The sequence below is a fragment of the Geotrypetes seraphini genome, chromosome 3, assembly GCF_902459505.1.
Source record: "Geotrypetes seraphini chromosome 3, aGeoSer1.1, whole genome shotgun sequence".
NCBI classification, from domain to species: Eukaryota; Metazoa; Chordata; class Amphibia; order Gymnophiona; family Dermophiidae; genus Geotrypetes; species Geotrypetes seraphini.
In genome coordinates this window covers 132,339,171-132,367,123 of record NC_047086.1, presented here as the reverse complement: position 1 = coordinate 132,367,123, position 27,953 = coordinate 132,339,171, and the positions used below count along the sequence as shown (strand labels likewise).

The window sequence follows — 27,953 nt, the reverse complement described above, 5'->3', positions numbered from 1 at the left end:
TCAGGATGCACATTTCGAGAATCAGGCCCTTAGTCCAATGATTTTCCACTTTTTTCACTCCATCAGAAAAATATGGAACAAATAAAGTGGAAAATTGCTGGGCTAATATATAGCCCTTGATGGAGACTGTCCCAACATTGTTGGTTGGGCTGATAACTTTTATGCGGACCCTCATACATGGCTCCTATTAAATAAGATATATCACACATAAATTCTTCCCCTCCCTATAGCCTAAAACCACTGTTAGACCCCTTCAAGATCACTATTCAGTGGAAAAAAAGGATCTCAGTGAAAATAAAAATCCCTTCTGAAAAAAAAAACAAGGGTAAACACCCAGTGGTGTACTTGACATGGTTGCCACCCAGGACAGAGCACCCCCCCTCCTCCATGCAAATCCTCCTCTATGCAGTCAACAGAGTGTGTGGAGCGATCATGGGGCCACAGTCTGCATGCATGAAGCTGTTGGCTCTGCCAGTACCCTGTCCCAGAACAGGAAGGTGACATCAGAGGGACTGGGGGCTCAGTTGAGCTAATAGCCACGCATATATGGACTATAGCCCCATGGCTTCTTTGTGCACCCTCTTATAGCCTGCATCCTGGGCGAACCACACCGACTAGCCCGCCCTTGGTACACCACTGAAAACACCATAACTGGTCTTGAAAAAAAACTCCACAGAACTGTATGGGGTAATAGATCCCCTTGTCTTTGAGAACTGAAGGCTGATTTCAAGATATTGCAGTGCTGGAAGTAAAGAAGTTGAACTTTGAAGATAAGTAGCTGGATTGGTTTTGTATTTTTAAACTAATTTGTATGTTTAAATATTTAGATTACATTAAGAATATAAGAATTTACATATTGGGACAGTATGAAGGACCATCAAGCCCAGTATCCTGTTTCCAACAGTGGCCAACCCAAATCTCAAGTACCTGGCAAGATCTCGAGTAGTAAGACAGATTTTATGCTGCTTATCCTAGGAATAAGCAGTGAATTTCCCCAAGCCATCTCAATAATGGCCTATGGACTTCTCTTTTAGGAAATTATCCAAACCTTTTTTAAACCCTGCTAAGCAAACTGATTTCTCTACATTCTCTGGCAATGAATTCCAGAGTTTAATTATGCATTGGGGAGTTTTTACAGGATCCAGAAGGGATTAGCAGCCTAATTCTATAAATGGTGCTAAAAATTGCGCATGGAAATTTGGGCCCATGCCCAATTTAATTGAATAAAAAACTAACTAGCACTGATACTTAGGTACTAATAATCAATTATTGGCACTAAAATTTGTATGTCTTGTTAGGTGCCAGGATCCAAAAGTAAATTTTACACACAGTTCCAAAAAGGGGGCATGGCCATGGGAGGGTCATTGGCAGATCAGGGGCAAAGAAGAGCAACCAAAATGATAAAGGGGACAGAACCCTTCTCGTATGAGGAAAGACTAAAGAGGTTAGGATTTTTCAGCTTGGAAAAGACATAGCTGAGGGGTAGGGTTACCAGATTTTCCCAAAGGAAAATCCGGACCCATGGTCATGCCCCCAGAACCACCCAGTTCTGCCCCGTTCCCCCCCCCCCCCCCCCCAGCCAGCATCTGCACATGTGCGGACACAACGCAATGGCATCACGTGCACATGCGTTTGACATCACCATGTTGCGTCCTCGCAATTATGTGAGGAAGCAAACCCGGACAAAGTGCTGGGTTTTGAAAAGCTATCCGGACCCCCGGACATGTCCTCAAAAGGAGGACGTGTCTGGGAAAATCCGGACGTCTGATAACCCTACTGAAGGGAAAAATGATTGAAGTCTACAAAATCCTGAATGGTGTAGAACGGGTACAAGTGGATCAATTTTTTACTCCATCAAAAAATTACAAAGACTAGGGGAAACTTGAAGTTACAGGGAAATACTTATAAAACCAATAGGAGGAAATATTTTTTCACTCAGAGAATAGTTAAGCTCTGGAACCGCGTTGCCAGAGGTTGTGGTAAGAGTGATTAACGTAGCTGGTTTTAAAAAAGTTTTAGACAAGTTTCTGGAGGAAAAGTCCATAGTCTGCTATTGAGAGACATGGGGGGAGCCACTGCTTGCCCTGGGATCAGTAGTGTGGAATGTTGCGATTATTTGGGTTTATGCAAGTACTTGTGACCTGGATTGGCCACTGTGGAAATAGGATACTAGACTAGATAAACCATTGGTCTGACCCAGTATGGCTACTTTTATGTTTTTATGTCATGTTATATGCGCTGTTATAGAACCAGGGGAGATCTGCATCTTTTTTAGGCACAAGGAAATACTCATAAGAACATAAGAGCTGCCCTTCTGGGACAGATCACAGATCCATCAGGCCTGGTATCCTGTTTCAACAGTGGCCAACTCAGGTCACAAATACCAGGCAAGATCCCAAACAGTAAAATATTTTATGCTGTTTATCTCAGGAATAAGCCATGATTAGATTGTAAGCTGTACTCCAGGGTAGAGAATGACACGGTGACAAAATTAATCACCGTCCCCGTCCCCGCGGATAACCGCGGTAAACCATTTTCATGTCATTCTTTAAGGAGAGAGGGAAGAATCAGAGTATGAATGGCCACAAAGCTTTGCTTTGAAGAATGCTGGTGTAGAAGGACCGAGGTTGAAATAGACACTACAGAATGACAGTCTCTGGTATCCAGAGCAGATATTGTGATGTCATAATGCCTCATTCCACCAGTGCCTAAGAGCCAATCACATCAGTGATGTCACAATGGTTTGATTGTCCTGTACTTGGCTCCATAAGAATGAGAGTATGAATGGCCACAACCACTGACCCACAAGCTTTTGTCACCGTGTCATTCTCTACTCCAGGGTTTAGTTGATGTAAATCATCATGCCTCAAGTTAGGCTTAGTTCCTGGTGCCAAGTGCTATTCTATAAATTGCACCTAGCTTTGAGAGTTGAATTTAGAATAGCTCTTAGCATTTTTTTTTTTTTTAGTCAGCACTTATTTTTCAGCGCCATTTACAAAATTCAGTTCTTTGTGTTTTCACTGAGGACTTTTTTCTCCACTTAACAGTGATCTTGGAGGGGGGGGCTAACAGTGCCTTCAGTCTACAGTGAAGGACTGTATGATTATGTATAATTTTCTTCCCTTCCTCTGTGATTTTGGTCTTGAATCTGCTATAAAATTAGGTCATGCTTAAAGGTATGCATGGTACGTGCTGGCACATGCCTTTCCATTAGGCATACACAGAGGGCAGAGCTTGGGAAGAGCATGGGCAGAGTATTAGTTTGTGTGAATTTCATAAAATATTCATGTAACGCATGCGATGATATTTACACCTGATCTTGAGCAGGCAGGGCTGTGCTTTGAATATAGATTTTGCAAGTATGAGGTTTTTTTTTTTAATAGAATAGGCACTTTCCTGCTCACTTAACCCAGGTGCCCTGTTATAAAATTACCCCCAAACTGTGATATGTAATTTTCAAGCCTTCCATTCATGTTTTTACAGTTTTTAAAAAGATTGATTCCATAACTGAGGACATGAGTAAATCTCAGTCTCATTATCAGAAGAAGATCACTTCAGTTCAGGAAAATGTCCAAGAACTTGGTGAGTGTTATTGTTAGGGAAAGGGAATAGGGACTTGCCTACTGCCTTTTTGTGGCTATGGCATTCAAGGCTGACATTCAAGGTGGTGAGCACTGTAGGATTGAATGTCTTGCCCAGGGTCACAAGGAACAGCACTGGGATTTGATGGCCCGATCTCTGAGTGCAGAGGCAGCAGCTGTACCAGTGAGCCGCACCTTCCTCAGGCTTTCAGCAGGCTTTGGAATAGGGCTACCAGATGTCCAGAATTCCACGGACATGTCCTCCTTTTGAGGACATGTCCGGGGGTCCAGACGGCTTTTCAAAACCCGGCATTTTGTCCTGGTTTTTGAAAAGCTTCTAACAAATCGTCGTCGGGTAGGAGGGCATCTACGCATGTGCAGATGCCCTCCTGCCTGACAAGAGCAGGCGGCAGGGCTAGGGTGGGATTGGGGGCGGGATTAGGGCTCAATAGGGCAGGGATGGGTGGAACTGGGCGGGACTGGGGGTGGGTCTAGGGGGGCCTGGGGGTCTGTGATGAATACTATGTGCTTCTGGTTGGTTGCTTATTAGAACAGAGGCTTCTTCTGTAATCAGTCACTTGGAAGTTATACTCATAGGCTGCTTTATTCACACAGAAAAAAGGTCTCCAAGCTTTTTGGAATTAGGACCTAATTGGGCTTTTCTGATCACTGAAAAAAACAATTCATTTACTGATCAAAGTGAAGAGAGGATGGTCACCTTTTTCTATCCCCCCAAAAGAACCTTTTACCATATCTTGTCCTGCAGTCCACAAGGTTTTGGGCCCACAGTCTGGGGACCCCTGGCATAGAAGGTAATAGTCTAGCATTTCTCTTCTCTTCCCATAGTCTAGCATCTCCCTTTTCCGTCCTTCTGCTCTCCCACTCACAATCCAGCATATCTCTCTCTCCTTTTTCCTCCCCAAACTTGCATATCCAGTCTTCCTCTCCCCTGCGGTCCAGCATCTCTCCCTTTCTCTTCCCTCCCTCCTCTTAGATCTCACTCATGGTCCAGCATTTTTCTCACTCTTTCCTCCCTCTTCCCACATCCCCATGTGGACCAGCATCTCTCTCATTTTCTTTCCTTCTCTTTCCCCCCATAGTCCAGTATCTTTTTCTCTCCCACCATCTCCAGTTCCACCCCCCTCCTCACATGGCCTAGCATTTTTCCCTCTCCTGCCACAGGTGCAACCTGCCAGGCAATGGTTGCAGCAGCACATGCGACCTCACACTGATCCCAGAACCTTCCCTCTGCTTCATTCCACCTTTTACTCAACTTCCTGTTTCTAGATGGAACATGACATAGCAGAGGGAAGGCTCTGAGGCTGGAGCAAGGTGGTATTTGTTAAAGTGCTGTCAGTGCTGTGCCTGAAGCAGGAGAGAGAGGGGAAGAGAGATGCTGGGCTACAGTCAGATTGGGGAGGACACACAACTATGGAGGGGGATTAAGGTGAAAAGGGTGCTAGATGTGGCTACGGCAGCAGAATGGGGATGACAGCAACATTTGAATGGATTAGGATCCATTGAGCTTCTAGATCAATGAGCAAACCAGAATAAATAAGTCTGAGGGCCATAGTTTAGAGCACTGGTTCCCAACCTTGTCTTGGAGGACCACCGGGCCAATCGGGTTTTCAGGCTAGCCATAATGAATATGCATGAGAGAGATTTGCATATAATGGAAGTGAGAGGCATGCAAATCTGCTCCATGCATATTCATTAGGGCTATCCTGAAAACCTGATTGGCCTGGTGGTCCTCCAGGACAGGGTTGGGAACCACTGATTTAGAGACCTCTGACATAGAGGATAATGTCATAAAGGCATTTGTATGTGTTTAAGACAGTATATGCATGTAAAATGCATCTTACAAAATTACCCCACACATAAAATTATGTGCGATGACCAAAATATGCATACTTGTAGGTATGTCCTGTAAAGTGCTGCTGGATCCAAGCATAGGGTTACTAGATTTTACATATGTAAAATCCAGATCCATAGACCCGCCTACAGGCCCGCCCAGTTCTACTCATCCCTGCCCCGCGTGGCTTCAATATATATGTCTATTTATAGAATTTGCATGCCACTCAGCATCCTAAAATGTCTGCCTAACGCCTAAAATGTAGGTGTTGCAAAAGGAGGTCTACTTTTGAGCGTGAGTTGGGTGTTAGGTGGACGTGACTTAGGTGTCACTTAGGAATGCCGGAGGCATCCACATATAGGTGAATGGGGCTTTATTTTGGGGGGTAAAAAGGAGTCCAGTTTAATATTAAGGTCAAAAGATGTTTAATAATACTTGTAAATTACTTAAACCAGTGTTTTTCAACCGCTGTTCCGCGGCACACTAGTGTGCCGTGAGATGTTGCCTGGTGTGCCGTACGGTCAGGGCCGCCATCAGGGCAGTACCACCAGTCTAGGGAGAGGGGCGGTCCACCCCACGTGGACAGGAGAGAGCTGGACGGGGGACCCGCGGAGTTCAATACATCTCGAGCCGCGAGGCTCGTCTTCTGTTCCTGCCTGCCCTGCAAGCGTTCCCCGATGTCAGCGCTGACGTCGGAGGGAGGGCTTAAGCAAAGCCTGCCCTCCGACGTCAGCGCTGACGTCGGAGAATACTTCCGTTCGGCTATTTGTGCGCGGCAGGGCAGGCAGGAAGCAGAAGACAAGCCTCGCGGCTTGAGCTTCGTTTTGCTGAGAAAGTTGCAAAGATGGGCTGGGAGGCAAACACGGAACACAAAAGGGGGGAGGGAGTGCGTTTTGGACACAGAAGGCATGGACTTGGGAGAGAGGAAGGGAGGGAAAGAGATGCTGAGGTGGGGGAGGGAATGCGTTTTTGGACACAGAAGAAATGGACTTGGGAGAGAAGAAGGGAGGGAAAGAGATGCTGAGGTGGGGGAGGGAATGAGTGTTTGGACACAGAAGGCATGGACTTTGGAGAGAGGAAGGGAGGGAAAGAGATGCTGAGGTGGGGGAGGGAATGAGTGTTTGGACACAGAAGGCATGGACTTTGGAGAGAGGAAGGGAGGGAAAGAGATGGTTGTGTACACGGGGAATAGAAGAAAGGAGAATTTTTGGTCATAGGGAGGGAGTGAGGTACAGATAGTGGCATACCAGGGTGGGGGGGCGGTCTGCCCCACCCCGGGTTTACGTCCCAAGGGGGTGCACAGCTGGCCACCCTCCAGTGTTGTCCCTAGGCCAGCAAACTGCGGCTCTTTAGCCACTTGAGTGCCACCGCCGCCAATGGTGTTGTTGGCGGTGGCAGCATTATAAAATACTTTCTTTGCGTTTATTTGATTCCTATTCAAGAGAATTACTTTATATATAGTCAATATAGGCACAGAGTTAAATTTTTTAACATTTTCTAATGGTGGTGTGCCTCGTGATTTTTTTCATGAAACAAGTGTGCCTTTGCCAAAAAGGGTTGAAAAACACTGACTTAAACAAAGCACATGAAAAAATATATATATATTGCATACTAAACCTTCTATTTTGGGGGTAAAGAGAACTCCTATTTGATAATAGAAAAAAAGGTTTAATAATGCATTATTCAAGAAAAGCACATGAAATATGTATATATATATTGCATACTAAACCTCATTTCCAAAAGGTTAAGAAAATAAGAAGAGAAACCCTACTCACAATGGCTTTGGTTCAGAACAAGTGGACTTGTCTGATGCACAATCTTGACATCATTGTGACTTCATCAATATGCACCTAGATGGCAGAATGTCATTAAAAAATAATAGGAACCCCTGTCTCAAAGGAACATAACATAAAACTCCTTTTATACCGCAAAACCGATAGTTCACAAAAGATAAAAAATATTCAAAAGAGAATACAATAAACGGAATTTACCTAATTTCCAAAGGATTTGATAGAGGTATGTTTTTAAGGCACGCCAAAATTATTGATAGGTATCAGAAGACATAATCAAATGATTCAAATCTGTGTCCCATGATGCCGCTTGAAAGGACAAAAGGTGCTGATGAAATCTTTTAAATTTGCAGCATGTAGCAAACGGGTTCCTTAAGTTTGTTTTGGAAAAAAAAAACATGTACTCAAAATGAAATTAAACAGAACTGCTCTTTCATACTGAGTGGTGCTGGAGCAGGCAAAACTTTTTGTTTGCTTTCTCTTAATTTCATCTTGAGTACACGTTTGTTTTGGGTTTTTTTTCAAAACAAATTTAGGAAAATCGACCATTGGTTTTTTGAAAAATCTCCTGCAGAGTAGTCACAGACTCCCAAAGAAGGTACAGTTTTCTATAACAAAACGCCTGCAGCATTGAAGGGCAAATTCTATACGAAGCGCCCAAAAGTTAGGCACCTAATTAGGCATTGTTCAGCGTGATTCAAGTAAAATTGGGTGCTGTTTAATGAATCATGCTGAGCGGTACCTATTGTGGAGGTGCCCAAGAAATAGGCCAGCTCTGGGCACAACTAAATGTTAGGCGCCTAGCTGAGGGTTTAAGCACGCCTAAGAGCAGTGATTCTGCAACAAGGCGCCTGAAAACACATCTATTCCTGAAATACTTAGGAAACCAACCTATTCAAACTTAGTCCTTAACAACCGAGCGCAAGAACCACCTGTCGCTAAATCTGTACTTTGTTTATTCATTCAATCTGTAACATTTCTAATCATTGTAAACCGCATAGAACTTCATGGTCCTGCGGTATATAAACTGTTATTATTATTATTATTATTATTAATAATAACATGTAGCCACGCCCATGCCTAACGTGCATAGCGCCTATTTTTTTTGAAGGCCACCTAAATTTTTAGAGGCGCCTTGTTACAGAATTGCGTTTTCTTGATAGGCGCCTATGTTCCAATCAGTGCTGATTAAAAAGCTTAATTGAGCTGGTTAGTCAATTTAGACAGGCGCCTTTTATCGGGTGTTGCATTGGTTGCCAATGGAGGCGCGCAGTTGCTTTTGTTTTAAAGTTCTATTTGGTCTGACTCCTAAATATATAAATGAACTTTTTTCTTTTACAACTAATAGATATAAAAGATCTTCACATTTGATTTTTGCTTTTCCGCCTGTTAAAGGATGCAAAATATCATCAGCCTCTTCTTTCATATCAAGCATATCTAGATCAATTGCTCATTTATACTGAAATTTATGGGGAATTTAGAAAACATCTAAAACACATTTATTTCTGAAGTATTTAGGTAGTTAATTAGTAAAAATATTTTATATTATGTAATTATCAGATTTTAGGGTTTTTAGTCACTGGTTTATACTTTTTAATTTCTTCTGCTTTTATTGTATCAAATGTATTTTAAATTGCGTAAACCGCATAGAACGTCACGGTTTTGCAGTATATAAATAAACTGTTATTATTATTATTATTCTTGGACGCCTCCAAAATAGGTACCTAACTTTAGGCGCTGGTTACATAATTCGGGCCCGAGTCTTTTTTACATTTACAGAACTGAATCTCTGCTTTTAATAAGTTTGTATTTGGAAACATCTCTAGTTTCCCACTTGTTTTTTCTTTATCTATATCTTTGTAGGAACATCGTGTTGCTTTGTGTGCTTCCTGAATAAGATGATAACATTTTGTATCTGAACGTTTTTAAATAGCAGCCTTTGCGTATAAATGTTGCCAAGTATTACTCACAGCAAATATTCTAGAAGAATGAAAAGCAGAAATTACAGTTACAATCATACTGTTCAAAGTATTTTAAAAATTTTAAGCTAGCTACAGTTTTGGTCATAGCTACTATAACTAATGACTGAAATTATTTTTCAAATTTAGATCAGAAACCATTGGGAAATTGCTCTTTCTGCTATGATGTTAGCCACCTGGGGCAGGAGATCATCACGCTCCAGGAAGAGCTGGAACAAATTCAGCAGATGCTTTTGGGTCAAGAGATTTCTCTGGACCGAATGTCACAAAACCACCACGTGCTTGCATCCGCAGCCAACAAAATCAACAGTGAGGTTGACAGCACCGCATTTTCCATCAGACAGGTCAATCAGACCCTGGACTTTTTTCTAATGCAGATGAAAGGTTGGCAGACAGCAACAACTGAGCTAGCTGCTTCCATGAAGAGCATGGCCCAGGAGCGCTATGATATCAGAACTACACTGCAACATATTAACTTTATTATTGGGCAGACTTCAGATTGGATACAGGTTATCCAGAGAAAGACTGATGAGGAGACTTTGGCTCTGCAAAGAATTGTGACTGACTGGCAGAATTATACTAGACTTTTTGGCGCTCTAAGAACCACGTCGTCCAAAACTAGTGAACTTGTCAGAAACCTTCAAACAAGTATCAGTATAGCTACTCAGAGGATTAGCCAGAACTCAGAAGTCATGCATGATCTAGTCCTGCAAGTAATGGGCCTCCATTTGCAGCTAGACAACATCTCCTCTTTCCTCGATGACCATGAGGAGAACATGCAAGATTTTCGATACCACACCAAGTACACAGGAAATCGGACCTCAGAGAGGTTTGAAAGCCTGGAGGGTAGGATGTCCTCTCATGAAATAGAAATAAGCACTATCTTTACTAACATCAATGCAACAGACAGCCATGTGCACAGTATGCTGAAGTACCTTGATGATGTGCGGTTGTCCTGCACCTTGGGGTTTAACTCTCATGCCGAGGAACTATATTATTTAAATAAGTCTATGTCTCTCATGGAGAGCACTACTGACTTGTTGCGAGAGCGATTTAGTCTTCTGAATGCTCGTCTGGACTTTGACATTCGAAACTTGTCCATGGTCATGGAGGAAATGAAAATCGTGGACGTAAGGCATGGGGAAATCCTTCAAAATGTTACTGTTCTAAGAGGTAATATGGAATTCTTCAAGGGCAATAAAAATATGTTTAGCATTATAATGGTAAATATCACTATGCAATATCTATTAAACTCACTTCCTTGAAAAAGCTATGAGGCAAAACATATATCCCCACCTGATGCTGATATAAGCTAAGGGCTCCTTTTATCAAGGTGCGGTAGGTGGTTAACGAGCAGAATACCGTGCATTCAATCGCCTGCCTCGCTAGTCACTAATGCCTCCATTGATGAGGCATTAGTTTTTAGGCTTGCCGCGGGGGTTAGCGCGTGATGAAATGTCCAACGCGCTAACTCCCGTAGCGCGCCTTGATAAAAGGAGCCCTAAGTTCTTTGGTTATGTTTTGAAAAAATGTATGAAAAAATAAGACTGTTACAAAAGGAAATTGATATATATTTTTATTTGGAGAAAGTCACAAAGGACAACTTCTGAAGATCTTTGAAATGGCTATAAGTGGGTTTAATTAGATACTGCATAGCGATATTCTAGGAAATTTTTTTGCTTCTTTAAAATAGCATTAAAATGGGACATATAAGATTGGACTTGTGTCTACTACTACGACTACTAATTTTAATTATTTCTAGAGCGCTACCAGACGTACAAACATTTTGTTTATCCTCTCACTGGAAAAGTAAATAAGCTGAGGTTAATCATAACTTTTCCTTAGTTATGTGAAGGTTTGCAAAATATTTGAGTATGCACTAACCATCTTCTCAGGCCCCTGTAACATACATAGTGACACCTTTCTACAAAGCTCAAGAGAGCCTTATGTTGCCCATTAAGTTTATTTCATAGGTCTGTACATACAAAACTGATGCACTAAGTCTTTTTAATAGGGTTACCAGATAGTTCCAGGTCAACCAAGCCTGGTCCAGTCCTGGTTTTGCCCTCCTGCATGCTTGCAGCTCTGATATTCTTAGCAAAATGAGTGGGAAATTAGAACTACATGTGTGCAATGACAGCAAAACCAGAACTGTACTGGACTCCTGTTGATGATAATCTGGTAATCTTATTTTTAAAGTTGCAAAAGAAGATTTCAGGGTACATTTATTTTTGTAAAACATTGAGGGATCCTTTTACTAAGTGACAGTAAGCACTAATGTGTACTTACCGCTGCTTAAAATTCACAGAAGTGGGTCATGCTAAGGAGTCATGCACTAACTGCACGCTTGGCGCACGCTAAAGATGTGCTAAAAATATGTTTCCTTTTTAAGCATGAAATGGTGTGTTGGCTGTGTTAGTACACTTTTCAAGGTAATGTATATAGAGATAAAACAAAAACATAAAGGAAATAAGGTGATACTTTTTTATTAGACTTAATATATTTTATGATTACCTTTTAAAGGTAACCCCTTCATCTTCTGATCAAAAATAAGCAAATGTTGACAAATATCAATATCTGTAAAGGAAACATGAAAGCATTCACAGAAAGAGGAAGGGAGGGTAGGTGAGTAAGTAGGAGACAGAGGGCCAGTTGCACAAAAATTTTCATGAAAATCCTGTGGGGCTGACTAATTGTCCGATTTGAAAACGGTGATTGATCACAAATGAGTTTCCCAAAGTTCCACTGTAATCTAAACTAAACTAAATTAAACTAAGCCTTAAGTTTATATACCGCATCATCTCCACGGAAGTGGAGCTCGACACAGTTTTTTTTTTTTTCCAATTCTTTATTCATTTTCATATCTCATAACAAGTATACAATAATCATTCAATATTCATACAATTCACTTGTATACTTCATATAATATTAAATCTTATATTATCCCCCCTCCCCCCTTCCCTTCCACACATATCAACATTTTATTTGAATCTCACACATTATACCCTCCCAATCCCATATCATATTATTCTTCTATAAAAAAAAAAAAAGTGTCTAATCATTCGAATATTCAATCAATGGCCCCCAAATTTTTTTAAACTTGTTATAATTTCCTTTTTGCATAGCAAGAATTCATTCCATTTTATAAATATAACATATAGAATTCCACCAAAAAGTATAGTTAAGTCTTGTATAATCTTTCCAATTTCTAGTTATATTCTGAATGGCAACTCCTGTCATAATCATTAGTAATTTATTATTATTTGCTGAAATTTGACTCTTTGCTCTCATCATTGTTCCAAACAAAATTGTATCATATGACATAGCAACTGGATTTTCTAGAAAATAATTAATTTGAGACCAAATTGACTTCCAGAAGGCGTTAATACAAGGACAATAAAAAATTAGATGATCCAAAGTCCCTGCTTCTAGATTACAGTGCCAACATTTATTAGATCTAGAGCTATCAAACTTTTGTAAACGTACTGGGGTCAAAAGAGCTCTATGCAACAAAAAGAACCAAGTCTGTCTCATAGATGCTGACACTGTACATCTAATTCTCCAAGACCAAATTCGTGGCCATTGAGAAGCAGAAATTTGATGCTTAATCTCAATGCTCCAAATGTCTCTTAGACCCGTTTTTTGTTTTTTATTTGTAAAACCATATATCAATTTATACCACTTAGCGGCTTGGTGACCCAAGAAATCCGCCTGGAAACATATGCTCGACACAGTTTACAAAGCTTAAAAATACAAGAAGAGAGGGGAGAGAGAATTTACAAGAGCATATGAAAAGAGAGGAAGTAAACAGGAGAAGAGATGTTATATGTTAGAGAAAAGCCAGGTTTTCAATCTTCAGAGAAAGCGACTGGCACATGCGGAGAGCCTGCAGTGGAAGCCCCGAACAGCTGAGCAGCAGCCTCGTGCCACTCAGCTGTTCGGGGCAGGAAGAGTAGAGTTTTTTAAATGGGCACAGATGTGTATGTGTTACATGCGCACAACATTTATGCCCTTTAAAAAAGAAGTCGTGCCGAGAACCCCCCTCCCCCCAATGATGGCTCACACCACCGAACTTAAACCCCCCACCCGCTGACCCCGTGACACCCCACCCCCACCCCCGAGACCCCCCTTTACCTTAACGAAGTTGGCCGGACAGGTCCCAAGCCTGTTCGTTCAGCAGCTGGCGGGCCTTAGGGCCTGATTGGCCCAGGTGCCTTCAGCCCCGCCCACAGGAGGGGCCTTAGGCACCTGGGCCAACCAGAATTGGAAAAAATTTTGATTCGATTCAGCCTATTGAATTGGTTTTTCGATTCGATTCGATTCGATTCGATTTTCCTGCCAATTGGGTGTTTTTTGTTTGTTTGGTTTTTTTCAAACATCCTGGTAGGTTTATTTTATAGCCTCTTCACCCCCTTTGCCTTCCCCTAACCACACTGGCGCTGTGGTGTAAACAAAATAAACAAACAAAAATATTTTTCCTCTCTCTTAAATCCTAGTTTACGTTTGCGGTCTAACACCAGCTCTGGCAGGATACACGTTTCAAATCTGAGATATTGTAATCACAAAACAGAAAATAAAATTAGTTTTTCTACCTTTTGTTGCCTGGTCATTATTCAAATCTTGTTGGTCCCAGGTTCTGGTTGTCTTCTGATAACTTGCTTGCCAGGGTCTCCTTCTTTCTTCTTTCTCTTTGCTAACCATCCATCTGCCATCCCTGTCCTCCCCTTCCATTTCCCTTCCCTCCCCAGGAGGTCTGGCATCTTTCCTTTTTTTGTCTCCCTCCACAGATCCACCTTTTTTTAACTACCCTTTCATCCAGCATCTATACCCCTTCCCCACCACCCCAGGGTTCATTATCTCTTCCTTTCTGTAACTTTCATCCCTAAATCCCATGGTCCATCATCTCTCTCCTTCTCCTCTATTTTCAGAACCATTATTTCTTCCCCCCCAAAGTCCGGCATATGCGCGTCTCTTTGAACCCCCCCTTCCCTCCCTCCCTTCATGTACTTCTACACCAGGGCCCCCCTCCCCTGAAGGCCTGCATCCCCCCTGAAGGCCTGCCTGCCTGTCCCCTCCCTTGAAGGTTTGTCCCCCCTGAAGGCCTGCATCTCCCCCTGAAGACCTGTCCCCCCTTGAAGGCCTGCCCCCCCTTGAAGGCCTGCATCTCACCCCTGAAGGCCTGCCTGCATCCCACCCCAAAGGCCTGCTTGTCCCCCTTAAAGGCCTGCCCCCCCCCAAAGGCCTGTCTCCCCCCTTGGAAGGCCTGTCCCCCTCCTTGAAGGCCTGCATCCCACCCCTGAAGGCCTGCCTGTCCCCCTTAAAGGCGTGTCCCCATTCTCACTTTAAACTTGCAGCATTTGCAGATGATCTCCTGGTGTTTTTAACGGACCCCCAGCGCTCCTTGCCCGCATTGTTGGAGAGCTTGCGGGAATATGGAGATTTCTTGGGATTTGCGCTAAATTTATCAAAGTCGGAGGCTCTGGCTTCTTCGGACCAACTTCGGCAGCATTGGGGTGGCAGCTTTCCGTTGCGCTGGGCAGACTCCTCATTTTGCTAACTGGGGATCTAGCAGACTATGAATCTTCCCCGACTGTATCGACTTAATATCGATAAACTTCTCACAGATACTAAATTGCTGTTAGTCAAATGGCAAGATCTGCCGCTTTCCCTGTTAGGTAGAATACACTTATTTTGTATGGTCGTATTCCCTAAATGGCTCTACATTCTCCAGACTCTGCCCCTCTCTTTGTTGCAGAGAGATGTTAAGCAAGCCTGATTATAAACCCGGATGCCAGGCACCCCAAAACCGCCCCTGGTAGTCGGTCCAACTAACAGAGACCAGCACATTTTGGGTCTCCGCCCCCCCCCCCCAACAGAACCGGGATAACAAGGAAGCCAAGGTCTTAACATCTCTCTGCAACAAAGAGAGGGGCAGAGTCTGGAGAATGTAGAGCCATTTCGGTGATTGGGTGTTGGGCACCTCTTTTTATACTGATCTTTCCCTGGAGCGGGATTATTTTTATCCTCTTCATCCTTTGTATCTTTTTCATGCCCCTCTATCCAAGTTGCCGAGTCCCTGTAAACAGAGTATTCTTTTCCGGTCTTTGTGGATAGTGTGGCACCAGACTCTTAGGTTGTGGAATCAGGATTCCTATGTTAGTGTACTCTTGCCTTTGGTTGGGAACTTAGCTTTCCCTCCGGGGGTGGGCCCGTCCATTTTTGGTCGCTGGCGGGCTGGGGGAGTGGAGCAGTTACGGCATGTTCTGCAAGCTGATGGGACCCTTCTTTCTTGTGATGCTTTGGAGAGGAGGGGGTTCCGGGGCTTGGCTTTCCTTTTACTTATTATCAACTCAGGCATTATGTGGGCTCTCTCCCGGGGGGGTTCCCTGGGCGGGGACTTTGGGATACATCTCTGTGCTTTTTTGCCAGCTGAGCAAGACACTAGGGTCTCGATTTCATATTTTCATAGCCAGATTATGGCCCTTTGCCCACCTAGGGTTTTTCCCGGGGTTTTGGACGCTTGGCAGCGTGATTTGGGCAGGGACTTGGGAGGCACTTTTTTGTTAAAGGTGTTGAAGAGTACAGCTGGACTGGTCTATAATGCTGAATTGCGAGAATGTCACTATCGCACAGTCCTGTGGGCTTATGTTTCCCAAAGTCAGGCGTACTATATGGGCTGTACGGACACTCAACTCTGTGTCTGTTGTTCTGTGGAGGTTAACTCTTACTTTCATGGTATTTGGAGTTGTGCGGGGATTCAGGCCTTTTGGAAGGCGCTGGCTTCCTTCTTACAGGACCTATTGCAGGTTCCCGTGCCTGTCCTAGTGCTTCCTATGTTATTTGCTCATTTTTCTGCTTTCCTGTGTACACTTCTTCAGAAAAACTGTTTCTTAGTAAGTGTTTCATTTGGGGGAAGAAATGTATCTTATGTTGTTGGCTCTCTTCTGAGCCCCCTTCCTTTTGGCTTTGGAGGAATTGACTTCATGAACTTAGAGGCTGGGAGGCCCGTTTGGCCTGTTCTTCTCGTCGCCGGAGCAGAGACTTTGTCAACACTTGGACTCCATACCTGAACATTTTGTCCCCTGCGAGTCGTAGCCATATCCTGAATAGACTCCAGATACAATGGAATATCTCTATTTGACGTCTCTCCTCCCTCCGTTTGGGTGTTGTGGTATATTTTTCTTGGAGGGGGTGGGAGGGAAGGGGGGAGGGGAGGTTCTGTCTGGGGGGGTTGGGATATTGATCTGGATCGTGGAGGACATCAGAGTCCAGTCCTCCGCGGTAGTTGGTTGTTATTGTAAACCTTGTTTTCTGCTATGGTTATACCTGCTGTTGTCATTGCTCAATAAAACGATTTAAACATAAAGACCTGTCCCCCCCCTGAAATGCCTGTCCCCCCGCTTGAAGGCCTGCATCCCCCCTGAAGGCCTGTCTCCCCCCCTTGAAGGCCTGCCCGCTCCACCCCGAGGGACTGCTCACCCCACCCCCCATCCCAAAGGTCTGCTCACCCCCCCTGGCCTCCCCGCACCGGCGTTTACCTTAACAAAGCAGCCTGCAGCAAGATCGCGATGCCCGCGATCTTTGCACTGCTTCGGAGCTGTTTCCTCCGCCGCGGTCCCGCCCCTCCTCTGACGTTGGTGCGGGGAGGCGGGGGGGGAAGTGAGATGCCGGGGGGGGGGGTAGTTGGGGAGAAGCGAGATGCGGGGGGGAAGCCGGACACCAGGGGGGGAACCAGACAGCAGCACTAACCACCTGAGGCTCCCCCCTCGCCTTCTAAAGCGCTGCCGCTCCTGCTTTAGGGGGCGAGGGGGAAGGGTCAGCCGAATCGGGAAGCCAATTTCTTTTTGTTTTGAATTGATTCAAATCGATTTACCCGAAGTGAATCGGTGAACCGATTCGAATCGTGAATTGGGCAGCACTAGCATTCACAGAGCTGAAGCCCCGCCATTCTTCTCCAGTGTGAGAGAGAACTGTTGCCATATTTGAGACTGCATGGCTGCATGAGAACCTTAGTTTAGCATTGTTTTCCCACCATGTTTTGGTTTGTTTTTTTAAAACCTTTATGTCTAACAATCTAACACAGCTTGGATTCTCTAAGTCTGGAGAACAGTGATAGTTCTACAAGCTGTGGACATACTCCTATCTTGAACAGGAAACTAGTAGAGTGTGTTTATTCTTTATTTCATGTTATTAAAGAAAGTTGCTCAACAAATACAGAGTCTGGCTGGTAATACTAAGGGGTCCTTTTATCAAGGCGCGGTAGGGGTTTAACGCGCGGAATACCGCATGTTAAACCGCCTGCCACGCTAGTCGCTAACGCCTCCATTGACCAGGCGTTAGTTTTTTTGCTTGCCGTGGGGGTTAGCACGTGATGAAATGTCCGATGCGCTACCCCGCTAGGGCGGCTTGATAAAAGGACCCCTAAGATTAAGTGAGGGTTGGCTAACTAGGAGCCTCTTGGCAACTCAGAGGACTTCTTGCTTTCAGCACCAAAACCTGAGAACAAGACTGTATAGTAAACCGTAGCTGTATAGTGAGATTAAGACAGCACATTAATGTTATAATTTTTATCCTTATATGCAGAAATCCTCTCATTAAAATTTTTAGTGATTTTTTTATTTTGAAAGTTATAGATTGGTAGTCATATTGGCCAATAGTAACAAAAAGGATAGAGAGGCTGGTGGCACCTTTATAGATTAAAGGACCCTTTTACTAAAGCTCAGCACAGCTAATTCTGCATGCGCATGTCCTATGTTATACCTATGGGTCATGTGGCACTTAGCACACACACTAAACTTTAGTAAAAGGGTCCCTAAGAAATGAATTGAAGGCAAGAGTGCATTTCATCAGATTCATAAGTCTATAAGATGCTACCAGCCTCTGTATCATAGTGTTTCTGTGGAAAGTTTTCTAACCTCCTCCAACATTTCACACACAAACAGTTGGCAAGAAAGAGTTGGCAAGCAAGCTAGTGTGACCTCTAAGCCTCTTAAACATCAAGTAAAAAAAAAAAAAAAAAAGCACAGTGTGTTAGAAAATACAGGAATAATTTTTAACTTCACCCTGTCATATAAAATGAGATCATTATGTTTATATAATGCTCCTCGGCCCTGATTCACTAAGCTTGTTTTCCCCATAAACTTGGAATGGGAGAGAAGCTTTAGAGAACCGGGCCTCAAGTCTAAAAGCAATGGGTGGTCTGGAAACTCACCAGCAAAGACATTTTAAACTGGGCTCAGTTCCTTTATCATTGGCCTGTGTTACTGCTTTATGGAGGTGGGAATATTGCCAGTTCTGTTTCTCAAAAATAAAACCCCCAAAACAAAAAAAACTTGGCTGCTGATATTTTTGCAGCCAGCTATTGGCAAGGATATGGGCAAAATCTGCAGCGTTCCCTGCCAGTGAGTAAACAATGATGGCCAAATCATGCAAACAAAAAGAAGACACTAAGGCACAGTTCTTACTGGGTAACAAATAGATTTTGAAAAAAATAAATAACATATAGCAGGGTTGCCAAAATGCTATGTCATTGCAGCTGAAGATGGAAAATCCTGGCCCCTGCTCCAGGAATCAGATGCCAATCAAAGGGTAGGAGGTACACTCAGACTCTAAGCCAACAGGATTCAAATAGGGGTTTAAGAGGAAAGTGGGAGAAGCCATCTCCTATCTTCCTTGATGTATTCTGTGCTATTCCTAGTGAGTCTTTACTTAAGAATTTTGTAATTGCCATTAAAACCTGGCTATTTAGCAAGGCATTCCCGGACTGAGAGAATGGTTTCTCGGTTTCTGACTCCAGCTGGTTCCGCTACCTTCCCTCTTGTCTCTCTGCTTCCCAGGTCATATGTAATGAGTGGATCCGAGTTTGATTGACCTTGTCCTAGCCAACAAACTGTAGTTCTTTTCTTCTATTTGCCTGTTACATTATGCACCGCCTTGCTCTTCTTGCACAGTTAAAGGCATTATAGAAAGTTCAGATTAAATAAATTAAGGATATCACAATTAATTATTGGATCTAATGAGGACTTGAGCTAATTTTACCATAATAGTTTTTCTTGTACTGCTTAACATTGTTAAGTATGGATCTATAAGATTGTAATATGCTTTGGTTAAATTTGCTTTCTGTACAAGTTTACTTTCTATAATATTGAAATCAATAAAAATACTTAAATATATGAATTAAGGATACCCTGAAAACCTGGCCTATATGTGGCCCTCAAAAACTGAACTTGGACAAGCCTGCTATAGATCAACCGTTCTCAACCCAGTCCTCGGGACACACCTACTCCCATTAGGTTTTCAGGATATACACAGTGAAGATTACAGTTGAGGCAGTGCATGCAAATCTGTCTTATGCATATTCATTGTGGATATCCTGAAAAACTCATGGGATGAGGTATGCCCTGAGGACTGGGTTGGGAATGGCTGATCTTAATGCTTATAATATGCTTTCTCTCTGTCCTAGATACGATTGCATCTTTACAACAAAGGTTAAGCTGAAATGCAAAGCGATTCAGACAGAATCCTAGCTGTTATCGTTACATTACAGTACATTTATAGACCACAAAACCTTCCAGATCAATGCGAATTACAGAATTTGTGACTTAATCATTAATTGCCCAGAAATCTTACAAACAAAGATGTTTTCAATAGTTTAGGAACCTGAGGAAGCAAACAAGATACGTAACTCGGCAGCAGAGAAACTTGAACTCATGCCCTAGAAAGTTTGCAGCCTCGAAGATCAAATATTTAATCACTAGACATTTAAATAATCTGCAGTATAAATCTGGTCTGCAGTAAACCTTTTGTTATGTGTCTTTCACATTGTACTTCTCACTCTCTGCACTGTGTTCTTGTCTAGGTATTCTTTTGATGAGGTTAAGGTGTGCCATACCATGCTAAACTCTTGTGACACCCTGAAGAACACTAATGAACAGGTTGTCTGTGTTTTGCTAGTTAAATCCCTTTTCATACATTCTTGGCTATCTCTGTTGCCATGGGGACAAGACCAGGCAGAGACTTGCAATGCACTTGAATGGAAGCTCTGTGACATGTTACTTTTCTTTTTAATGCTGGCACCAGAGCAAATAGGAAGGAGCTGCAAAGGGAAGTTTGGTGGAGGGGCAGACCTAGAGGGTGGCAACAAGAGGGGGAGATACTGAATCACATGAGGGGAGAGGCGGGTGTGGGCAATGGATTCAGCACATCTGTCCCCTATTTCTGTAATTAGGGATAGAAGATTGCCAAATAGAGAGAAGAGGGCAAATGTCTGAAATCAGAAACAATCCCCGAAAATCAAAGACGTTTGGTAACCTTAGTTTAATACTTCCCTCTAAAAGCTCTAACTCAGATAATATTGGACCATAGTTTCAGAATAGAAACTACTGTTCACTTTGATTGGGACTTTCTATGGTGCAGGGTCCAGAATGTTCTTCCTGCAACTCTAACAGAAAAGCACATTTGAAGGGACATTTTCAAGGCAGAACATTTCAAATGGACATCCATCTCAAATGCATTTTTGAACACAATACTTTAAAAATACTTGAGATGGATGTCCATGCAATGGAAACATCCAGCATGAACACCCATTTTATAAACGTAAATGTCCAAATTTGAATCTGGAAAACAAGGGACACAGATATACAGCAGCTTACTTAGAAAATAACCACATAGGCATCCCTGCAGAGCAGGGGGATCAGCCCAGTGCAGTGGTAGGCAAACTCATTAGTCAAATGAGCCAAAGATCAGCAGTACAACAATTAAGATTTCTTTTGAGAGCCATACCCCGCGCCCGCTTGTGCTACAACAGCTATGTCAACCCAACTGACACCCCGCTCTCCCGCACGTAGTCGAAATCTATTCATGGCAAAGCCTAAAGAATGACATGGTGAAAAATTTGTCCCCGTCCCCGCGAGCTCGGTCCCCATTCCTGCAAACCATCTGATCCCATCCACACAAGCCTCGAATAGTTTTATACTGAACTTATTAAAAAGAAACAATATTCTGTACAATTGTCAATTTATAAATCAGCGTCTTCTTCCCACTCTCTCTTCCCCATTTCCCTTCAGCGTCCTCAGCCCACTCTCTCTCCACTTCCCTTCAGTGCATGCACATAAAAACAAGCAAGCAATTTTATATCATTTTCATTCTATTCATTCATAGAAATTAAATAATGCCAGTCACATAACAAAACATGTTTTTACAAAAATAATTCCCTGCACAATCAAGCCTGCAAGGATTACTAGAAGTCTTTCAGCAGCTCCCCTCCCTCCCTTCCCCTTACCTTTGTGACCAAGTCAAAATGATCTACCAACAATAACATTTTAAAAAATACAAAGCACACTGTACGCAGGGAAAATGTTAATTATCATTTATATTCTGCGAGTTTTCAAAGAGGTCAAGGCAGATGACTTTATGCAATGTCACCTCAGTAACAACTATACAAATAGACAAATATGCCCCCTCCCTTTTTACTAAACTGTGATAACGGTTTTTAGCGCAGGGAGCTGCACTGAATGCCCTGCGCTGCTCTCGATGCTCATAGGTTCCCTGCGCTAAAAACCGCTATTGCGGTTTAGTAAAAGAGGGCCATAGTGCAAAATATAGACATCAGATATAAATTCTCAAAACGGACACATTTTGATCACTAAATTAAAAATAAAATTATTTTTCCTACCTTTGTTTGGTAATTTCATCAGTCTCTGGTTGCACTTTATTCTTCTGACTGTGCATCCAATATTTCTTCCCTTCTTTCAGCCTCCGGTATGCTTCCTCTCCTCCAGACCTCATTTCCTCCCCCAACTTTTTCTTTCTTTCACCCTGCCCCCTTCTTTTTCTCTCCATGCCCCCTTTCTTTCTGTATTCTGTCTTTCTCTCTCTCTCCGTGACCCCTTTCTTTCTTTCTTTCTCCAACCCCCCCTTTCTTTCTTTCTGTCTTTCTCTCTCCATACATGCCCCCTTTCTGTCTGTCTCCCTATCTTTCTCTCTCCATGCTCCTTTCTGTCTGTCTCTCGTCTCCTTTCTTTCTTTCTGTCTCCCTGCCCCCTCTCCTTTCTTTCTTTCTTTCTTTCTCCCTGCCTTCCCCCAAGCCACTGCCATTGGGGAACAGGCCACCACCGCCATCAGGAAACAGGCAGCCGCCGAGTTCTGAGCACTCCCTGCTTCCCTTCCCCGTAAAGAGGATGCTGAAGTGACGGATCAACCAACTTTCACCATCCGACGTCAATTCTGACATCCGAGAGGAAATTCCGGGCCAGCCAGGCAGTGATTGGCTGGCCCGGAACTTCCTCTCCAACATCAGAATTGACATTGGGTGGCAAAAGTTGGGTGGCTTCAGCATCCTCTTTACGGGGAAGGGAAGCAGTTTGGGCACCCCTGCTCTAGCTAGCTGAGCCGCACTCAAGTGGCTAAAGAGCCGGAGCCGCAGTTTGCCAGCCACTGCCCTAGTGGGTAGTGCAGTTGACTATAAACCAAGGGGATTAGGTTCAAGCCCCACTTTAACTTTTTGTTTTTGTAATTGTGAGCTCCATAACCGAGCAGCATAAGCTCAAGAAGACAACATCCTGAGGGCCAAAGGTAAATATGATGATCAGCGGTGACTGGTCAAAAACATGGTAAATGATGACAGATACAGATCTGAACAGTCCATCCCAACAGTCCTACTTATTATCAATTCATGGGTAACTTATCATTTTTTGGCATTTCTGGGACATAGACCATAGATAGAAGTCCACCCAGCACTGTCCATAGGTTCCAACTTCTGGGGTTGCCATCAAAGCCCACTCCAGCCTATCTCAACCATCTTGTCATTAGCAGGACATAGGCCATAAAAGTCTGCCTGGCACTGTCCTCATGGTGTATATTACTGGAGTTTCTGTCAAAACCCTCTCTAGCCCATCCTAAACTGAATTGGATAGGTGCTAGCACTAAATAGTGTGATGTAGTGGTTAGAGCTACAGCTTCCAGCACCTTGAGGTTGTGGATTCAAACCCTGTGCTGATCCTTGTGACCCTGGGCAAGTTACTTAATCCTCCATTGCCTTAGGTATATTAGATACACTGGGAGCCCACCAGGATGGATAGGGAAAATGCTCGAGTACCTAATTATAAATTGCTTAATACCCCTTGTCCAAGCAGTATATCAAATCCCAATCCCCAACTATTCCTTGATGCTCATAGGAATTCCTCCTTCTCAGTTATGGCACCTACACTCTGGAATTCTCTACCTTCACCCTGGTATTATTTTTCTCAGGCATTAAAAAAAAATACATAAAATTGTGAGATCTTATTTTTATCCCATATCTCAATGTTTTACCCTTTTTCCCCATACCTCAGATTTTATTGTAATTAACCCATTTGTCTTTTTCCTCATGATTTTGCAGATGATTTTAGAGTTTGTATTTGTCAATGTTCTCCTTTCCTTTTTTGATATTGTAAACTGCTTATATTTTAACCCTGGTTTTATGTTTGTGGTATATCAACTAAATTAAACTTGAACTTAATTACTGTTCAGCAGTATGTCAGGAGAGAAAGAGGTTGTTTATGGCTAGCAACTTCTCAGGAGTAGAAAGGACATATAAAGAATAAGCAGGGAGACATTTGTTGTTTTCCCCCTTCTCTTTTGGGTTTCCAGCTCAGTAGGGACCAAGATTGAGATCTGTTAATTGCTGTGGAAGTTTATTCCTCTTTATTATATTCTCTCCCAACTTAACTTTATTCCACTGATTGCAGCTTTCAGCCTGAGGTTATACACCAAAGGCCCCAATTACCGTACACGAGCCCTGAATTTGGCCACTAGATATCACCAAATCCACTAAAAATACAGAACACGCAAATGCATTTGATTACTAATACATATTAATACAAGCAAACCATAATCCTTTCTCCCAAGCACTGTGAACACTGCTTCTGTAGAATCCTCAGCCCTGGCCAACTGGGGGCACTCTAGAACTTCCAATGCATAGCAATTTAACTACTCAAGCCTATGATTTGAGCTTCGGTAGATATATCCAAACAGGTAAATGAATAGTAAAAATTACTACAATGTTGCCTGCTCAATCTACAGAAATATACTAGTGTGGTAATTTAGGATATGCCAGAGATAACCTGAAAGGTCAACAACTTCTTATTGCTCAATAAAAAGGCATACATAAACCACAAAAAATGAAAAATGAAAACCTAAATAAAGTGGTTTTAGGAATAAAGAAAAAGGTTTTCCTCTCTAATGGTCTTTACTACATGATTTTTAAGTTAGAGCACTGAGCACACTCATGACAGAAAAAAAAAAATTCTTTCATATATATTGAGAGAAGTTGGCTTAGGGGTTAGAGGCCCAGCCTGTGCTACAGAGGTTTAGGGTTTAAATCCCAAGCCAACATTAGAAAGTAAAAACTTTTTTCTTCCCAAAACCACTTTATTTAGGTTTTCATTTTTATTTTTGTGGTTTATGTATGACTTTTTATTGAACAGACACTAGTTTCGAGCAATTGGATTTAAGGGTGTCTGCTATAGGGTTACCAGATGTCCGGATTTCCTTGGACATGTCCGGGTTTTGAAAAGCTTCTGGCAATGAGTGACGTCAGGACGGCATTTGCGCATATGCGGATGCAATGCGGTGACATCATCTGCATGCACGTGACATCATCACATCCCACCAGCGCATATGCGAATGCCTTCCGATGTCACTCATTGCTTGTGCAGGCTGAAGGGGGTGGGGCTGGTGGTGGGGCCATGGTTCCGGATTTTCCGTTTGGAAAATCTGGTAACCCTAGTTTGATATATAAATTAGTTCCCAATTTTTTTTGAATTGTCAACAACTTCCTGTAACACAGCAGTCATATTTTCAGGATAGAGTACTGTATCTCTCTACTATCACAGATAGAGAACATAGGAAGTGGAAAACTGGGCTTTCTTAAATCGCTAATTTAACACATCATGTTTCATTTAAACCAACAGGTTTACCTGGCCTGCCAGGACCAAGAGGAATTAAAGGAGATCTGGGCCCTAAAGGAACATTAGGGCCTCAGGGCGAGAAAGGTGATATGGGAGAACTGGGCTCTACAGGTGGACAAGGACCCAGAGGTCATCCTGGTAATCCAGGCCCTCAAGGTGTAATAGGCTCAAGAGGTCCACAAGGTATGCCAGGAGTTAAAGGAACTAAAGGTGGACTTGGATTGCCGGGTCCCAAAGGACAAATGGGTCCAAAAGGCGACATGGGACCTAAAGGCCCAGATGGGCCGCCTGGCTCAAAAGGACAAACTGGTGCAAAAGGGGAGTTTGGAAGAGAAGGTGTTCCTGGTGTTCCAGGAATGCCAGGGCCACCAGGGCTAAAGGGCATTGAAGGCTTATCTGGACTGCCAGGGCCACCCGGTCCACCTGGACCACCAGCTATTTAAAAAAGAGACCGCACCAATGGAAGCCTATTATTTGCAGAACTAGAGCAGGATCTCGGGCATACTGTTCTCAGCTGAAGACATCTATGAATGGATGAAGCATGTTTCTACTTCATGAATGAAGACATGATTGCCTTCTCACTTCCTCCAGGCTTGATTCAGCAAAGATATTTTGCTTAACATGCCATCTGGCTTCAAGAGTCCAAACAGAATTAGCGGTGACCTCTCTTTGCAAGATGTCTTCCAGACCTGAAGGAAGATAGCCTATCAAGAGTTCTACCTGTGCACACTAGGATTGTGCTAGGAACATTTTGATTCTGTTTCTGGTGTTCATAGGTTCCTCATATATATCGACAGCAACAGTTCATATATTCCTTTTGTGAATTAACAAGGAGGAAAGACATTACTGAGGTCGGTCTGAGATTTGTTGGGATAAGGAGGAAGCCAAATAATTTCTCTCAAAAGGATTTTGTTTGTGTGAAAGAGAAATTTGTAACGGACTTAAGAATTTTCTAAGAAAAATCAAAGAAAGATTCAAATGATAATTTTTAAATAACTAAACACACAACCGAGAATTCAGCAAGCAGAATGTGTCATATGTTTATGAAGGTGACTATGTTCCCAGGCTGCTTATAATGTAATACGTTTGAGACTGTGTGTAAAGTCTCCATTTCTTGCGCATCTTACTTCATAGTTTCTTGCTATGTAGTCCCCCAGGCCTCAGATGGACCACAGGCCTCTCACAGATCGCACTATTTTCATGAACTTGGTATTTTCAGCATCTCTTTAATTGGATTGAATAAAACGACCTGCAGTGACATATGCAAGATAGCATAAAGCTCATTGTAAGCAAGTCTGTTTGGAATGTTTATTATGGTTCATGAAAGCCTACAGCTAGTGAGGTCATTTTAGAAGGGTTAGATGTAATTTACTTGTGTACAAAGTTAGTTTACATGTATAACTAGGCATACCCATGTAAGTAATGATTTTAGATAAACCTCTACATATACTTGCAGTATATATCCACAGCATGTACAGCTTTCAAGGGGGCATGTTCTGGGCAAACTTTTAAAAAGTACATGCACCCCTCCATTTTACAAAGTAATACACACACATTTCAAAATCATTCCTTGTCAGCATGTATGAAGGGCCGCTGAAATGTTCTCAGCCCAACCGAAAAGAGAATGATGTGTAGCCATGAAACTTACAAGTCATTTCCTACTTTTCTTGACACTGTTTGCTTCAAAATGAAATGAAAAGTGTCAAGAAAAGTGTGGAATAACTTGTAAGTTTCATGGCTACACACCATTCTCTTTTTGGTTGGGCTGAGAACTTTTCAGTGGCCTCTCGTACACCTCTTCTAAATTGTGCTTGAGTGTGAACTAATGGCTTGTTTGGACCTGGGGTTTTAAGAAGGGAGTGAAGGGGCAGTTGTCCCTCTCTATTAGTCTTAAAAACCACCTCACAGTGCCAAAAATGTTGGAGGTGTACAACTCAGCCCCTTAACTGGCACTTCTTGTATGTCTAGTTTCACAAAATCCAGCACCTTCCACATTTCAGTACCGCAAACACACATGCATTTAGCAAAATAACACACATATATATGTACCACTGCTTACCTATGTTCCTTCTAAGCTGAGCACGTGAACAATTGCTGATAAATTATAGGAGTGTCGCTCACAGATTTTAAGAGGGTTGCTCACAAAAATACTTGCAAATCTGGAAAATTGTTGGTTTTCAAAAATTGTTGCTCACACAAAAAAATTTTTTTTTTTAAGAACTTGTTGCTAATGAGAAAAAATTTGCACTCACCTGGCTAATCCTTAGAGCAGGGTGTCAAAGTCCCTCCTGGAGGGCCGCAATCCAGTCGGGTTTTCAGGATTTCCCCAATGAATATGCATGAGATCTATTTGCATGCACTGCTTTCATTGTATGCTAATAGATCTCATGCATATTCATTGGGGAAATCCTGAAAACCCTTGCGGCCCTCCAGGAGGGACTTTGACACCCCTACCATACATGTGTAAATGCCCTGATTGAAGCCACACTTTTTTTGCACTTGCTTTCCACAAATATATGTACACTCCTACACATTTTCTATATTCAAAGCTATTTAACCAGCCAAAAATGACTGGTGACCAATTAAACAGTGTTTAACCAGCTAACTCTGAATATTCAGGGCGCAATAACTGGTTATCTCTGCTAAATATTCATGGTTAGTGGCTAAATGTTAACTGGCTGTATTGCATGATAACTGCTAATATTCAGCACTGACTGGCTAAGTTTAGCTGGTAAATCAGACTGCCTAAATAGCAGTTCTATTTTTGCCTGTTATAACTTAATCCAGTGTCTCACAAACTGTGC

The 27,953-nt window shown here is 42.7% G+C and overlaps 1 protein-coding gene across 1 annotated transcript in view; it reads left to right on the top strand.

Annotated features, from left to right (window-relative positions):
• Positions 1 to 26,704, top strand: part of SCARA3 (scavenger receptor class A member 3) — a 70,280-nt gene extending 43,576 nt beyond the window's left edge. The window contains exons 4-6 of the mRNA XM_033935473.1: positions 3,484 to 3,582; positions 9,332 to 10,375; positions 25,153 to 26,704. Coding sequence (XP_033791364.1) covers positions 3,484 to 3,582; positions 9,332 to 10,375; positions 25,153 to 25,592 — 1,583 coding nt within the window. The 3' untranslated portion in view covers positions 25,593 to 26,704. The remainder of the gene's footprint in view (positions 1 to 3,483; positions 3,583 to 9,331; positions 10,376 to 25,152) is intronic.
• Positions 26,705 to 27,953: the final 1,249 nt, after the last annotated feature.